Genomic DNA, 17,445 nt, shown 5'->3' with positions numbered 1-17,445 from the left:
CAGGTATTTATTCATAGTAGCATGAAAATGAACTAATACACTTGGCTCACAACCAATCAGCAGCTGAAGTGAAGTTACACCTTATGCAAATTAAGACTTAGCCTGTGACCAATTGGAGGTTGAAGTGATGGCTCCCTGTCTCCAGACCCTATTCTTCCTGCCTCACTAACAATAATTCAACATTTATGGTGACCCAGGCATGGTGCTAAGGATTTAATATACATTACTTAATCTTAGAGGCAAAATAACATTAAAGCTTTTTTTTTTTTTTTTTGAGACGGAGTTTCGCTCCTTTTGCCCAGGCTGGAGTGCAATGGCGTGACCTCGGCTCACCACAACCTCTGCCTCCCAGGTTCAAGCGATTCTCCTGCCTCAACCCCATGAGTAGCTGGGATTACAGGCATGTGCCACCACACCTAGCTAATTTTGTGTTTTTTTAGTAGAGACAGGGTTTCTTCATATTGGCCAGGCTGGTCTCGAACTCCCAACCTCAGGTGATCCGCCCACCTCAGCCTCACAAAGTGCTGGGATTACAGGCGTGAGCCACCGTGCCCAGCCTAAAAATAACATTAAATTTAAGGAGCTATTGGAGTCGAATTTCCTAGAATCAAATTTAAACCCAATTACTTGCTAGTTGTTTGTCCTCGAGAAAGTTATGTCACCTTTCTGAGTCTTGGTTGCCCCTCATCTGTAAATCGGGATAATAATAATATCTACCCCACAGGATTGTCTAGCAAATGTGAAGTATAAGTGTTAACAATGGTGAGAATGATGGTGAATCTTCCCAACTCTTGTCTCTGGAGTTGGTTTATTAACTCCATTTTGCAGATGAAGAAATGGGGTTCAGAGAAGTTAAGCAACTTGCCCAAGGACACATCACAAATAACCAATAGAGCCAAGGCTTGGGCCAAAGGCTGACTGCCAGCAAAACCCACACTTTTAACCCTAAGTAAGAACTACGCCTTCTCCTTCCTGAACTTCATTGCTACCAGGATTGATCAATCTAAAGAAACAAAAATCACATCTTTGCTTTCAACCTCAAAGTTTCCTTCTCTGTTTTCCCCTGGAGGTTACAAAGCCGTCATGTAAATAGGAATCCTGAAAGTTTACTTAAAAACCTAGAAGCACCAAGGTGATATGCAGATTAGCTCCCACTCCCTGCAGTCTTAAATGGCAGATTCAACCTTCTAAAGTCAGCTCCAGAATGCCTTTTTCACTTAAGGCTCCCCTTCTCTCGTTTTTCTCCAGGGCCCCAGATGACCTGTTGGCTAAGGACAGTAGTATAATTTTTCTGTTTTTTCTTTAGTTGCCTGTGTATTTAACGTAATGTCCAGGAAATCACTGCCAAATCCAATGTTGTGCTTTTATTATTTTTTTAATTGACACATAATAGTGAAATGAAACTGTAAATAAGACCCCAACATCTTCAGATGAGATGGATTTTCTGTGGCTGATAGACACCCAAATTAAGATAATAGGAACCCAGTGGCCATGGCGAGTGAGAGAAGGGCATTCATGCACTCTTTATTCTCAGAGAGGGCAGCTCCAAACAAATATCCTGTTTGCATCTCTGAGCTAAGAGGGTTCCTATAATTGGAGCTCAGACACTGTGACCTGAAAACTCCTCCCACTAGCCTGAAAGGAGCATCCAACAGGCACTCCTGGTTTTTGGACTTAGAAACTACCCACATGGTCTTACATTTAAGTCTTTAACCTACCTTCAGTTAATTTTTGTATATGGTGAAAGGAAGAGGTCCAGTTTCAATAAGCAAACCTAGGAAATACCATTCTGGATGTTGGCCTTAGCAACGAATTTATGACTAAGCCCCCAAAAGCAATTGCAACAAAAACAAAAATTGACAAGTGGAACCCAGCTAAAACTAAAGAGCTTCTGCACAGCAAAATAAATTATCAATAGAATAAACAGACAACCTACAGAATGGGAAAAATATTCATAAACTATGCATCTGTCAAAGATCTAATATCAAGAATCTGTAAGAATGTTAATTCAAACAGAACACAAATAACTCCATTAAAAATGGACAAAGGACACGAACAGACACTTCTCAAAAGAAGACATATAGAGAGCCGACAAATATATGAAAAAATGCTCAAAATCACTAATCATTAGATAAATGCAAAACCACATCTCACACCAGTCAGAATGGCTATTACTAAAAAGTCAAAAACATTGTATAAGTGAAAAGGGGACAAAAAAAGAAAAAAAAATCAATTAAATTTTTTGATACATATTTTTTTGAGACAGAGTTTCTCTCTGTCATCCAGGCTGGAGTGCAATGGTGTGATCTTGGCTTCCAGGCTCTAGTGATTCTCCTGCCTCAGCCTCCCAAGTAGCTGGGATTACAGGCATGCACCGTTCTCAGCTGATTTTTGTATTTTTAATAGAGATGGGGTTTGTCCACATTGGCCAGGCTGGTCTCGAGCTCCTGGCCTCAGGTGATCTGCCTGCCTCAGCCTCCCAAAGTGCTAGGAATACAGGCATGAGCCACCATGCCCAGCCAAAATTAAATTTTTTTGTTTAAGTCAAAAAGCAACAGATGCTAACAAAGTTGTGGAGAAAAGAGAACACTTATAGACTGTGGTGAGAATATAAATTAGTTCAGCCACTGTGGAAAGTGGCGTGGAGATTTCTCAGATAATTTAAGGCTGGGCACAGTGGCTCACACCTGTAACCCCAGCATGTTGGAAGGCAGAGATGGGCAGATCGCTTGAGCTCAGGAGTTTGAGACCAGCCTGGGCAACATGGTGAAACCCCATCTCTCCAGAAAAATATATTTTTTAAAATTAACCGGGTGTGATAGTGCATGCCTGTGGTCCCAGCTACTCGGGAGGCTGAGGTGGGAGGATCATTTGAGCCTGGGAGGCACAGGTTGCAGTGAGCCAAGATTGTACCACTGCACTCCAGCCATGAGACCCTGTCTCAAAAAGAAAAACAACAACAACAAAACAAAACAAAAAAAACCTTAAAACAGAACTACCATTCCATTGTAAGTAATCCCAGTACTCAGTATATACCCAAAGGAAAATAAATCATTCTACCAAAAATACACATGCATTCATGTGTTCATTGCCATACTAGTCACAATAATAAAACATGGAATCAACCAAGATGCCCATCAATGGTGGACTATAGGCCGGGCGCGGTGGCTCAAGCCTGTAATCCCAGCACTTTGGGAGGCCGAGACGGGCGGATCACGAGGTCAGGAGATCGAGACCATCCTGGCTAACACGGGGAAACCCCGTCTCTACTAAAAAATACAAAAAACTAGCCGGGCGAGGTGGCGGGCGTCTGTGTTCCCAGCTACTCGGGAGGCTGAGGCAGGAGAATGGCGTAAACCCAGAAGGCGGAGCTTGCAGTGAGCTGAGATCCGGCCACTGCACTCCAGCCTGGGCCACAGAGCCAGACTCCTTCTCAAAAAAAAAAAAAAATTGTGGACTATATAAAGAAAACGTGATACATATATACACGATGGAACACCATGCCGCTATAAAAAAGAATGAACTCAATGTCTTCTGCAGTAATATGGATGCAGCTGGAGGCCATTATTGTGATCAAACTAGCTCAGAAACAGAACCAAATACCGCATGCTCTCATTTATAAGTGGGAGCTAAACATTAAATACACATGGACACAAAGGTGGGAACAATAGACACTGGGGACTGCTTGAGTGGGGAGGATGGGAAGGGAGCGTAGGTTGGAAGGCTACCTATAAAGGTACTATGCTTACTACCTGGGTGATGGGATCTTGGTATACCAAGCCTCAGCAACACACAGTTTACCCATGTAACAACAACAAACCTGCCCATGTACCCCTGGAGCCTAAAAGGAAAGTAGAAGAAGGAAACAAAGAAACTACCCAATCAGGACTCAGTTATTTTCAGCCAATGGGGACTGAAATTTAAATCCTTTATTTGCATACGTAGACCTATTTGAGAGCTACAGAGGAAACTTTTCCTGTTTAGGCCAGTTCCCCTCTTCTCCAGAATGTGGTGCAATTTACACCAGAGGCTGTGTCTCCCCAATCTGCAGATTGTTTTTGTTTTTTAAGAAAATAGTCCGGGTGCAGTGGCTCACACCTGTAATCCCAGCACTTTGGAAGGCCAAGGTCAGCGGATCACCTCAGGTCAAGAGTTTAAGACCAGCCTGGCCAACATGGTGAAACCCCGCCTCTACTAAAAATACAAAACTTAGCCAGGCATGGTGGTGTATGCCTGTATTCCTAGCTACTCAGGAGGCTGAGGCAGGAGAATCACTTGAAACCAGGAGACAGAAGGTGCAGCGAGCCAAGATTGTGCCACTGCACTCCAGCCTGGGCAACAAAACGAGACTGTCTCAAAAAAAAAAAAAAAAAAAAATGCTGGGCGCAGTGGCTCATGCCTGTAATCCCAGCACTTTGGGAGGCCAAGGCAGGTGGATCACAAGGTCAAGAGATCGAGACCATCCTGGCCAACATGGTGAAACCCCGCCTCTACTAAAAATACAAAAATTAGCTGGGCGTGGTGACGCACGCCTGTAGTCCCAGCTATTTGGGAGGCAGAGGCAGGAGAATCACTTGAACCTGGGAGGCGGAGGTTGCAGTGAGCCAAGATTGTGCCACTGAACTCCAGTCCGGATGACAGAGTGAGAATCCATCTCAAAAAAAAAAAAAGAAAAAAGAAAAGAAAGAAAGAAAATGAAGCTTTCTCTTTTTCCTCCACAGATCTCATGATCTTTTGTTAACATTTCTTGGCGGGGAAGATGGGATACAAAGTGGCCCCTAGCTCCTTCCAAGCATCATCTGGACGAATGCATCAGCACCTGCAAAAGCCCCTTGAGCTCAGTTGTCATCCCATGTACACTGGGGAGAAATCAGGTAAGCCCTCTCTGATCCAAGACCTCTGATTTTTAGGTGAAAGTCTTGGAGACTTTGTTTTCTTCAGACAGCCTGACCCTATCTAGGACCCTGCAGGAAATGCTCACACTTTGTGAGGTACACTCACATTTTTGCAGGGTGTGCTCATGCTTTGTGGGGTATGCTCATGTTTCTGATTTTGTAAGTATGTTCACATTTAAGGGCACTGGAAGGGATGCCTTCATTGGGTCAGTGCAGTGGGTAACCCATGTTCTAAGGGAATGGTCTCTAATCAGCCACCTTCTGATGCTCTGGTGGCTTTCATGTTAAACAAACAAACTCTGGAGAAATTCCTACTTTACTTAAGGCTTTAGATTAAATTAGCCCAGGAAAGTTCAAAGACATGCCAAGATATTTTCTGGAACTCCAGCTGGCTGCATATTATGGCCCATTCTTGTGTACATTTTTAAACTGATGGGCGACTTACATCAAGGAAAATTCAGAGTTCAAATCAGCAACCTGCAACTACAGAGTTAAAATGTGGAGTCTTCTAAGTTCTCTATCTCACTATATTTTTCCCTGACTACTTTTAATCTGTTGACTTTTCTATTGATGTTGAGATAAAACTCACTGTTTATGGTATTACTAATCCCAGGCTACATGGAGATTTTGTTTTTCTTATGCAATTAAGCTGGTTCTAGTTAAAATGTAAACACTCAAAATTTAACCATAAACTCATTTGAAACTGAAGGGAAAAGAAGGGGCAAAAGAGGTTTTTAAAATCAAACTCCAGTGAAAATATGTGGGCTTACTAATTCACAAACACTCATTTATTTTTAAGTCAATTAATTTGGTGGTACCAAGAAGACACAATAGATTCTGATATGTTCATATATGTAAACAAATCTAGATACATACAAATAAAGACCTTATAGCTTTCAAAATTTTGGTCCCTCATTAGATGACTTATTGGAGCAAAGAAAGTTTAGCCATAAATCAAGTCCCAATTTTATTTAAAAAAACAATTTGGATCCAACTGTCTTTTATAAACCAGTGAGTTTGTATCACTATCTCATGACTAAAATTCTTAAGTGAAAGATATAAGCTCTTTATTTGTATGTGTGTATGTATCTAGATGTGTTTACATATATGTACATATCAGTATCTATTTTGTCTACTTGGTACCACCAAATTGACTTGCAAATAAATAAGTGTTCCTAAATTAGTAAATCCAAATATTTTCCACGCTCTTGTTACTTAAGTAAATCTTTAATAAATAAGCTGGATTTTAAATTGTTGATAAAATAAAATGAAGACGTTTCAGAATTGAAATGTCTTCAGAATTGTCAGCATACATTTTTGCCTGGGTATAGTGGTTTAACGGTTTTATATTTGCCTTTGCTAGATATTTTAAGGTGTCAGAGTTTGGCACAAAGTTTATAAAACTATAAATCCAGCCCAAAATATAATAATTTTTGTTTGTGTGATTTTTTTATAATCAAGTCTAATTTAATATTGTTAGTTTAATGAAAACAGCTGAATCTTCTGAGTTATTGGCAAAATACCCAAGTATTCAACTTTAAGATTCTTACTTAAGTAAAAACCTGATATTAACAGGCGATAAAAGTGGTTAACCAGAAAACAACTTGAAATGATGACTAGTTTTGCCTAATATCTCAGTTGTTATAAATAATCTAGGTAAATTTTTAAAATTAAGTAAAAGTGGCCGGGCGCGGTGGCTCAAGCCTGTAATCCCAGCACGTTGGGAGGCCGAGACGGGCGGATCACGAGGTCAGGAGATCGAGACCATCCTGGCTAACGGTGTGAAACATTCTACTAAAAAATACAAAAATAGCAGGCGAGCTGGCTGAGCCTGTAGTCCAATACTCGGGAGGCTGAGGCAGGAGGAATGGCATAAACCGAGTTGGGCTTGCAGTGAGCTGAGATCCGGCCACTGCACTCCAGCCTGGGCGACAGAGCGAGACTCCGTCTCAAAAAAAAAAAAAAAAAATTAAGTAAAAGTAAACAGAGCACCACAAATGTCTATATATAAACTTTCATGTAATTTGAAATCATAAGGTTATGCTAAATTAAATAATAGGGCTGGGTGCAGTGGTTCATAACTATAATCCCAGCACTTTGGGAGACTGAGGCAGAAGGATTGCTTGAGCCCAGGGAGTCAAGGCTGCAATGAGCCATGATAGTGCCACTGTGCTATCCTATCTACCCACTAGCCTGGGTGATAGAGTGAGACCCTGTCTCTTAAAACAAAACAAAACAGCAAGAAAAGATAAATTCAATGATCCTAACCCTTGCCTTTTCCTGTACATAAAATAACATTTGACAAGATTAATGATTATTCCTCTGTACTCTATTATCAGCTGTACTCTCAGGCCAAAACTTTGAAAAGATTTTTCTCTAATGTAACTTCTGAGTACATTTGATGCAATTTCTGAGTACATGAAAAACCTCCACAACCTGTATATAAGCTGTGGGCTGAAACACGGCTTTGGAGCAGTCTGATTGAAACTCTCTACAAGACTCCTCCTGGTTTACAATCTTTAGTAAGATTGAATAAAATGAACCTTAATGCTTTCACCATTTGATGTTTTTAACCAACAGGCCAGGATTGTTAGTGGCTTTGGGATCTTTGACATGTCTCCCAAGTAGGAGATTGGGGAACACAGAGTATGCACTGAATACTTTTATTGATCTACCCTGAATGAACTAAACAAGGCTACTGCTGACCTCTGCAAAGGCAGTTTGGGTGGACAATGGGGTTAGAAGCCAGAGATTCACATTCACAAATATTTTTGTGAGCCAACTTACTGAGCACTAAATTGGGACTCAAGTTAAATTTACTTCCATTAAATTTGAGGCAACAGGCCTGGCACAGTGGCTCATCCCTGTAATCCCAGCACTTTGGGAGGCCGAGAAGGGCAGATCATTTGGGGTCAGGAGTTTGAGACCAGCCTGGCCAACATGGTGAAACCCTGCCTCTACTAAAAATACAAAAAAAATTAGCTGGGCCTGGTGGAGCGCGCTTGTAATCCCAGCTCCTCGGGAGGCTGAGGCAGGAGAATCGCTTGAACCCGGAGGCGGAGGTTGCAGTGAGCCAAGATCAAGCCACTGCACTCCAGCCTGGCCGACACACCGAGACTCCGTCTCAAAAACAAAAACAAAATGAGGCGCAGGCCAGGCGCGGTGGCTCAAGCCTGTAATCCCAGCACTTTGGGAGGCCGAGACGGGTGGATCACGAGGTCAGGAGATCGAGACCATCCTGGCTAACACGGTGAAACCCCGTCTCTACTAAGAAATACAAAAAACTAGCCGGGCGAGGTGGCGGGCGCCTGTAGTCCCAGCTACTCGGGAGGCTGAGGCCGGAGAATGGCGTGAACCCGGGAGGCGGAGCTTGCAGTGAGCTGAGATCTGGCCACTGCACTCCAGCCTGGGCTACAGAGCGAGACTCCGTCTCAAAAAAAAAAAAACAAAAAAACAAAATGAGGCGCAAACGGGAGGTGAGGCAGTGAAGTTCGCGAGTGCAGACACGCTCAAGGGACTCATTAAATGTCATTTCATTTAAAAAATGAAATTGAGCACATGTGCAAGCAAGGTTCACACCCCATTTAATCTTCACACCACCACGGGGTAGTCACTATTATCCCCATTTTACAAGATTAAAACACTGACTATGGGAGATTGACAGGGTTACCCCAAATCACATGGAGGTAACTGGGCTTCCCCCCACCTCCTCTGCTCAAGTCTCCCTGTCCCCAAGAGGTGCGGACGGAGGCAACAGCCCCTTGGCCTATAGGTGGAGCAATTGACGAAGGCTTCGCCCGTCGCCGGAACTGCGAGCTCTCAGTGGGAGCCGAGACGGTGCAGGACCCAAGAAGCGCCTTCTTTCCCAGCCTGCGCCCCGATGCTGCGCGTCCTGTGCCTCCTACGCCCCTGGAGGCCCCTTCGGGCCCGCGGCTGCGCTTCCGATGGTGCGGCCGGGGGCTCCGAGATCCAAGTGCGCGCCCTGGCGGGTCCGGACCAAGGTAAATGCGCCGTCCCGGGGCGCGCCCATGACGCGACTGGAAAGAGGCCGGCCCGGAGGCAGCCGGGGGCGGGCAGGCGGGCTGCTCAGTGCGTTGAAGGATTCGATCTCCAGTCCCTCCATCCCAGTTCTAGGCGCCCCAAGCCGCTCCAGGCCCGAGAGGTGGGCGGCCGCCTTAGGGGCTCCGGACTGTAGCTGGGGGAGGGAGGCCTCTGGCAACCTTGGTCTCCTCAAAGGTCCTTTGGGGTCTTCTGACTGCGTGGAAGGGGAGCGGGGTCCGCACAGACAGGACTGGGCCCAGCGGCCCCCAGGCCAGGAGCTGTCAAGTGCGCGTCCCCCTCCCCCGCCAAGGGTCCTGGCCCGGTTCGGGGGTGGAAGCAGCGGAGCCAATCCCGGGAGGCGTGCGGTGACAGCTGGGAGCCCAGTGCGGCAGCGGGGCGGAGTGAGGAGGGTGCTTCTCCAGCTGCGCCCCTGCCCTGGGCCGCTAGCGAACTTTTGCGTCATCTGGCTCCAGGGAAAAGTTTGCTGCTTCTCCGTCTTTTGGCCAAGATCCAGAGTAGTATGGGGAGGGGCGGTCAAAGTTCGCGGGTCACTGGCAGAAAACGCCTCCGATCGCCTGTTGCGTTTTTGTTGTTGTTTGGACTTGTGGAGCATTCAGTGATGCTGAAAACGCTCCTCATTTGCTTCTCCTGTCTTGGGTCTCCTCCCCCGATCTCATCCCCTGTTCCCTGCGTTTGATACACAGATGGCATTGTACTGTACATTTCGTTGTATTGCTTCCTTTTTACTGGCTTAACACCAAGTTTGAAGGGGGGCTTTGCCATAAAATCCAGTTCCTTGCCCCCTGCTGTTGCCCACTGTTCCCAAGTGTGCATCTACTACCTTCAGTGGACACGGACAGGCCACCTAGTGTCCCACTTGATGAGAATTTCCTTGACCAGGTGGGATTGCTGAACCTTATACCCCCAATCTCATGCTTAGTTCACTACCCAACTGGCAACAGCTCTTAAAACAGTCAAGATGAGGCCGGGCGCAGTGGCTCACGCCTGTAATCCCAGCACTTTGGGAGGCCGAGGCGGGTGGAACCTGAGGTCAGGAGATCGAGACCATCCTGGCTAACATGGTGCAACCCCGCCTCTACTAAAAATACAAAAAATTAGCGGGGCTAGGTGGCGGGCGCCTGTAGTCCCAGCTACTCAGGAGGCTGAGGCAGGAGAATGGTGTGAACACGGGAGGCGGAGCTTGCAGTGAGTGGAGATTGCGCCACTGCACTCCAGCCTGGGTGACAGAGTGAGAATCCGTCTCAAAAAAAAAAAAAAGACAGTCAAGATTATTCTCCCCACTTACAGATTTAAAAACTGAGACACAGAAGGTTAAGTTATTTGAATCAGGTCTGATTTCAAAGCCTGTGTTCTCAACCATTAGGTAATCACTGGCTCTTCTAGTAATTCAGTGACTCAAAATACAGACTTGTACATCTGTAAATACAAAAGTATCATGGGTTAAAGACCTTTAGGCTCACTTGCAAATGTCGGGAATCATTTTATCCAAAACAGAATGACAGGGATCAGCAGATTAAGCCTCTGCCCCTGCCAGAGAGCACGAAGGGCAGGAAAAGTCAGTGAGAGAAGGAGAGACAGAAACCAAGATGACAGCGCGGAGGAGCCATGGAGACGAGATCACACACCGAGCCCTCCCAGGGAATGAGTTGGGGTCATTTGATGTTCACATTAGAAGCTGCGGGTTCTGCCTTCCACTGGGGCTGATGGCACCAGAGTACTGTTACATTTTACCTGCTGCCCTTGAACTTGAGGTTGAGTGGTGAACCACTCTTCACTGTTCTTAGCGGCTTTATTTCTCATACAGTCATGTATTGCTTAACAACGGGGCTCCATTCTGAGAAATGCATCATTAGGTGATGTGGTCATTGTGGGAGCATCACAGAGTGTACCTACACAATCCTAGATGGGATAGCCTACTGCACACCGAGGCTACGTGGCGTATAGCCTGTTGCTCCTAGAATACAAACCTGGACAGCATGGGACTGGGCTGAATACTGTAGGCAGCTGTAACACAATGGTAAGTATTTGTGTATCTGAACATAGAAAAGGCACAGTAAAAATACAGTCGAAAAGATTATTTAAATAGTACACCTGTATTGGGCAGTTACCGTAATGGAGCTTGCAGGACTGGAAGCTGCCCTGGGTGAGTCGGTGAGTGAATGTGAAGGCCTAGGACAGCAGGGACTGGTTTGGCACCAGGGACTGTTTTCATGGAAAACACACGGACTTGCAGGGGGACAGATGGTTTGGGGATGAAACTGTTCCACCTCAGATCATCAGGCATTAGATTCTCATAAGGAGCGTGCAACAACCTAGATACCTCACATGCGCAGTTCACAATAGGGTTCATACTCCTATGAGACTCTGATGCCACCACTGATCTGATAGGAGGTGGAACTCAGGCGGTAATTCAAGCCATGGGGAGCTGCTGTAAACACAGATGAAGCTGCTCACCTCCCGTTGTGTGGCCCAGTTCCTAGCAGGCCACAGACTGGGATGGGTCCACAGCCCTGGGGGTTGGGGACACCTGGCCTAGGACATTACTGTACACTACTGTAAACTCTATAACACTGTACACCTAGGCTACAGTAAATTTACTTTACAAATGTTTCTTTCTTCAATAATAAATTAACCTTAGCTTACTCTGTTTTTACTTTATAAACTTAATTTTTTTCAACTTTTTGACTCTTTTGTAGTAACATTTTGCTTAAAACACACATTGTACAGCTGTACAAAAAAAAATTTTCTTTCTTTAGATCCTTATTTTATAAGCTTTTTAAAGTTTTAATTCTTAAACTTTTTTTTGTTAAAAACAAAAACATAAGCACACACACAAGCCTAGGCCTATCACTGTCTTCCACCTCCACATCTTGTCCCACTGGAAGGTCTTCAGGGGCGATAACATGCATGGAGCTGTCATCTCCTATGATAATAATCGGGAACACCTACTGAAGGACCTGCCTGAGGCTGTGTTACACTGAGCTTTTTTTTTTTTTTTTTTCAATAAGTAGGAGTACGGCCGGGCGCAGTGGCTCAAGCCTGTAATCCCAGCACTTTGGGAGGCCGAGGCGGGCGGATCACAAAGTCAGGAGATCGAGACCATCCTGGCTAACATGGTGAAACCCCGCCTCTACTAAAAAAATACAAAAAACTAGCCGGGCGTGGTGGCGGGTGCCTGTAGTCCCAGCTACTCGGGAGGCTGAGGCAGGAGAATGACGTGAACCCGGGGGGCGGAGCTTGCAGTGAGCCGATATTGCGCCACTGCACTCCAGCCTGGAGCACAGAGCAAGACTCCGTCTCAAAAAAAATAAAAATAAAAAATAAGTAGGAGTACACTCAGCCAGGCCTGGTACAGTGGCTCACTTGGCTCACTCTTGTAATCCCAGCACTTTGAGAGGGCAAGTAAGGCGGGCAGATTGCTTGAGCCCAGGAGTTTGAGACCAGCCTGGGAAACATGGTGAAACCCCTTCTCTACAAAAAATACAAAAATTATCCAGGCATGGTTGTGCATACCTGTAGCCCCGCTACTCAGGAGGCTGAGGTGGGAGGATGGCTTGAGCCGGGGAGGTCAAGGCTGTCCGATATCAAGGATTCTTGATATTTGCAAGTGAGCCCAAAGTGACCCATGAGTGAGCCATGATCATGTTACTGCACTCCAGCCTGGGCAATAGAGTAAGACCCTGTCTCAAAAAAATTAAAAATAAAAAGTAGGAGTACACTCTAAAATAATGGTAAAAAATAATATTGTAACTATATAAACCCAAAACATAGTCATTTATTATTATTATCAAGTATTATGTTCTGGGCCTAACTGTATGTGCTGTGCTTTTGTACAACTGGTAACGCAGGCTAGTTTACATCAGCCTCACCACCAGCATTTGCGTGTTGCATTGCGCTATGATGCTACAGTGGCACCAGGCAATAGGAATTTTTCAGCTCCGTTATAATCTGATGGGACTTATATGTCTTATACGTGGTCTGTAGCTGACCAACTAAAATATGCTGTGCATGACTGTAATTAATGGCTCTCCTTCAACTCCTTGGCTGGGCACTCAAGGTTTCTCCACCACAAGCTGACCTTTCCATCCTCCCTCCTCTACCCATGGGCTCATTTGAAGGTGCATTACCTCTGTGTTTTGCTCTAGCTGTGCCCTGACTTGGCTCCTCTCCCTTCTTTTCTGCCTGTGGAAATCTTTTTGGAACTCCCTGCTCTGCTGCCCTCTCCCTGACACTGTCCTTTTATGCTTTGTGTTTCTGAACTTGTCTTCCTCCTAGGCTGTTGGCTCTTTGAGAGTGAGGATTGCCAGCTGGGTCCAGCTGTTATCTGAGCAAATCCTCTGTTTCCGGACGTCAGTTTCCCCTTCTGTATAGTAAAGGGTTGGTTGTTAAACCAGTTGTTCTCCATACTACCCTCCAGTGGTTTCCTTTTTTTTTTTTTTTTTTTTTTTTCTTTGAGATGGTCTCGTTCTGTTGCCCAGGCCGGAGTGCAGTGGCGTGATCTCAGCCCACTGCAGCCTCCGCCTCCTGGGTTCAAGCGATTCTCGTGCCCCAGCCTCCCAAGTACCTAGGATTATAGGGATGTGCCACCATGCCTAATTTTTGTCTTTTTAGCAAAGATGGGGTTTCACCATGTTTGTCAGACTGGTCTTAAACTCCTGACCTCAGGTGATCCACCCTCCTCAGCCTCCCAAAGTGTTGGGATTACAGGTGTGAGCCACCGCGCCCAACCCTTCCAGTGGTTTCTGTTGACTCCTACCCACACCACCTAGCCTGTGACCCAAGCCATCTGGACAGAAGTGATCCTAGGTCAGCTGCTCAGTGTTATGGTAGGTTCAGTTAAGAGTGGGAAGGGTGCAGCATAGCCCCATCCCCGCTACTGGGGCCAGAAGGGCAATGTTCCCAGCATTGGGGCTAGGCTAAGAACATAGGACCTTGGCTGATTCCTCTCTATTTCTCCAGGACCTGGCATGTGGTAGTGCAAATTGAATGTTGCACAATTGAATGTTGGCAGCCAAAGACACCCTGCCTGGCTCCTGGGGGGCTCCCAGCTTAAAGTTCAGACACTGTATTAGGTCTGAGACTTGCCCTAGTATCTGGGTGTTTTACACAAACTCTGGCTAGATACTTACATGCATTATCTCTTTTAATCCTAACAATAACCTTTTTATTATTTCTCTTACAGATCAGGAAATTGAAGTCCAGAAGGGTGAAGTGGTTTGCCCAAGGCCATGGGGCGGGGGTGTGGCTGACTTATGGCTTGAGCTGAGGGCTGTAAGATTTGGCAGTCAGTATTACGAGAGGGAGATGTAGGTGGAGACAGGAGATGAAGCTGAAAGATAAGAGTCAGCCAGAGAGAATGGAAGGAAAGAACAGGAAAGCAGAGAGAGGAGTGTCTGCCAGTCCCAGGACACCACGCCTTTATCAGCTTTCTATTACTACCTAACAAATGATCACAAACTTTGTTGCTCAAAGTCACACACACACTTAGCATTTTGTAGTTTCTGTATGTCAGAAGTCCAGGCACAACTTAGCAGAGTTCTCTGCTTCAGGTCTTGCCAGGCGGGGCTGCAGTCGGGAGTTGGCCAGGCTTGATGGGAAAGATCTGCTTCCAAGGTCCTCAGGTTGCTGAGACCTGAATTCACCTCCTGGGGTTGTTGGACTGAAGTCCTATTTTCTTGCTGATTGTTGGCCGGGGGCCACCCTCAGCTCCTAGAGGTTGCCCGCAGTCCTTTCCTACTTGACGCTCTCCTTAGGCCCATGAGTTTCTCTAATAAGACAGAGCCTTTTATATACTATAACCGAATTACCGAAGTCACCTCACCTTTGCCAGATAACTTAACCTAATCTCGGGAGTGACCTTGTATAACCTTTGCTGTATACTATTGCTTAGAAGCAATTCACAGGTCCCACCCACATGCAAGGGAGGGGATTATTTGGGATGTAAACACGAGGGCCACTCTGGGGATCTTGGATCCAGACTGTTCTGAAGTTTGTGGGGGTCAGGGTCCTTGACTCCTCCAGATCTGGCATCTCTGTATCCACTGCAGTCTCTTCTCCAGAGTTGCCCCATTTTTCTCTCCTGGAGCTGGAAGTGACCAGATGCCATCTGCACACCTCTCTGGAGCCTCCAGACCTGCTGGGCTCTAAGAGCTCTTTGCAGGTTTCTGGGGAGGCTAAGGAAGTCCAGTTTGCCTGAATGTTACAGTTCTGCCCCTAGCCATAGTTCTGTAATGCCTGGCTGAAAACCCTGTCCCTCGACAGCCCTGAAGCTTTCACTGGCCCTTCTGTGTCTCCGATCAGCTTCCACTGAGAATGCCTACTTCATAAACACTGCTTGTTCACAGACAAAGCCGAGGACCCTGGGAGATAATAATAAGGGGTCTTTGAAGGCCAAAGGATTGGGGCCAGAGTGGGTGCAAGAGCCAGACTGTGGGGGCCTTGTGGTCGATATTAAGAAGTTGAACTTTATTTTGAGGAAAAGAAGGGGAAAGGGGAGGGACGTGGTCAGATTGGGGTAAGAAAGATGACTGTGACCCAAGTGTGGGAATGAATGTGTGTTTTGGGAGGCAGCAAGACTGAGGACTCGAGGGTCAGGTGGGTGATCCGAGGGATGCAGGAAAGAGCCTGTGCCAGGTTAGTGGCTGTGAGAAGCGGTGTGAGCCGAGAGGCCTGAGATCTCTTCAAGAGGTTGGATTAGCAGGCCTCAGTGACTGAGTGCATTTTGTAGGTGAGGGAAGAGCAAGGTGACAGGATCAACTTCTGGGTTGATAGCAAGGTCATTGGCTCACCAATGGAGCAGGACATATCAGTTGAGATATCAAGTAGGCATTTGGCTATTCAGGCCTAGGGTGCAGAGGAGAGCTCTGGGCTCCTGGGCACACATGGGAGCCCTGGATGTATAGGAGGCAGGCGTGTGTGAGCTGTGGAAGGGAGGTCCCTCCTGCCTCTCCTGCCTCAGCTTATCCTGCTCTCCCTCCGCCTGAACTCCTCCAGTTCTGGAAGGCACCCTGCAGTCCCACACCTGGGCCCTCTTCTCTGCCGCTCCCTCTGCCTGCAACAGGCTCCTCTCCTGGACTGCCCCCTTCCCTGCACCTTGCCAATATGCATGCACACACACAGGCACTTGTGCACACACTCACATATGCACCCATGCATGCACACTTACATGCACACATGCACTCTTATATCTTTTGCCTGGCCACTTCCTACTCTCCTGTCAGCTCTCAGCTTAAAGGCCATTTTGTCCTCTGAGAACTCATTGCTGACCTTCTATACTAGGGCTCCCCTCTGCCCACTGGATGCCCCTTACTTGTTTGTCCTTTTTCTCCAAGTTCTCCTCACAAATAGTAATTGTTTAATGTCTGTCTCCCCCCCAGGCTGTAGGTTCCATAAGGACAGGCCCTGAGTCTGTCCTGGTCTCTGGAATCATGGTGTCCAGTAGAGGTCAGCACATGGCAAATATATAAATGTACAAATGAGCGAATGAAGAGAATCTGATTGGCCTTAAGGAACTTAGGCAATTAAAATAATTGGGCAGAAGACAAGCAGTGAAGGAGTGCAGAGGCATCACCTGAAAGGTAGAAGGAAGGAAAATGGGGGCCTGCCAAAGCCAAGGCGGGTATGTGTCATTATGCATCTGTCCAAACCCACAGAGTGTACACCGCCAAGAGCGAACCCCAGTGTACACTAGGGCCCCCAGGTGGTGACAGTGCATCCATGTAGGTTCGTCAGTTGAAACACATGTGCCTCTGGTCGGAGATGGGGATTGCGGAAGGGGCTGTGCCTGTGTAGGGACAGGGAGTATATATGTGCACTGTATTGAACTGTATTTTCCACTCCATTTTGCTGTGACCCTAAAACTGCTCTAAGAAAATAATCTATTTATAAATAAATATTATTCTAAGAAGCCAAAGCAGAAAATGATCAAGCGGAGTGTGTTACTGTCAGCAGAGGTTTTTGCCACCGCGAGGTTGAGGCAAGGAGAGAAACGTGTCCCTTGGTTAGTGATGTGGCTATCTTCATCACTTTAATGAGAATAATGTCTGCTGAGTGATGGTGCTGCAACCTAGGTTGGAGAAGGTTTGAGTGAATGGAAGGTAAGAAAGTGACTAAATGAGTATAGAAAACTACCAAGAAGCTTGGCTGTTGCTGGTGAAAGTACATTACACAGGTGGGGCCAGGGTTACTGTCTTGTCAAACAGGACAGAACACCAAGCCTCTGTATTTAGTTGCTAACTTCTTATGACAGAGGATCATATTGATCTGTCCCCATGACTGTGCGGTTAGCAAAACCCAGGCTTTGAGAAACCCTATAGGTGAAATGCACCAGGCTCCTCCACAGATAATCTCTGAGGGAAAGACAGGGTCGTGGGGAGCACGTCAGGATTGTAACAGGACTTAAAAGACACATGGCAGTTTTAGAAATTAGCAAATCTAAACTATGATACCTAAGGATGCACACCTGGGTGATAAAATTATAAAGAAATGG

General features: G+C 46.2%; 1 protein-coding gene across 5 annotated transcripts in view; it reads left to right on the top strand.

The window, feature by feature from the left end:
- The first annotated feature begins 4,707 nt into the window (after positions 1-4,707).
- Positions 4,708-17,445, top strand: part of ECHDC2 (enoyl-CoA hydratase domain containing 2) — a 30,595-nt gene continuing 17,857 nt past the window's right edge. For 2 of the 5 annotated variants that reach the window (XM_031668850.1, XM_031668849.1), the window contains exon 1: positions 8,376-8,896. In XM_031668850.1, coding sequence (XP_031524710.1) covers positions 8,776-8,896 — 121 coding nt within the window. In that variant the 5' untranslated portion in view covers positions 8,376-8,775. Of the gene's footprint in view, positions 4,875-8,374; positions 8,897-17,445 lie in introns of those variants that run through there. The other 3 variants (XM_031668847.1, XM_031668841.1, XM_031668837.1) reach the window with 3 other exon arrangements.

Source organism: Papio anubis, chromosome 1 (assembly GCF_008728515.1).
Source record: "Papio anubis isolate 15944 chromosome 1, Panubis1.0, whole genome shotgun sequence".
Lineage (NCBI taxonomy): Eukaryota > Metazoa > Chordata > Mammalia > Primates > Cercopithecidae > Papio > Papio anubis.
Note: the sequence above shows the minus strand (reverse complement) of the source record. Positions and strands in the feature narration are given on the sequence as shown.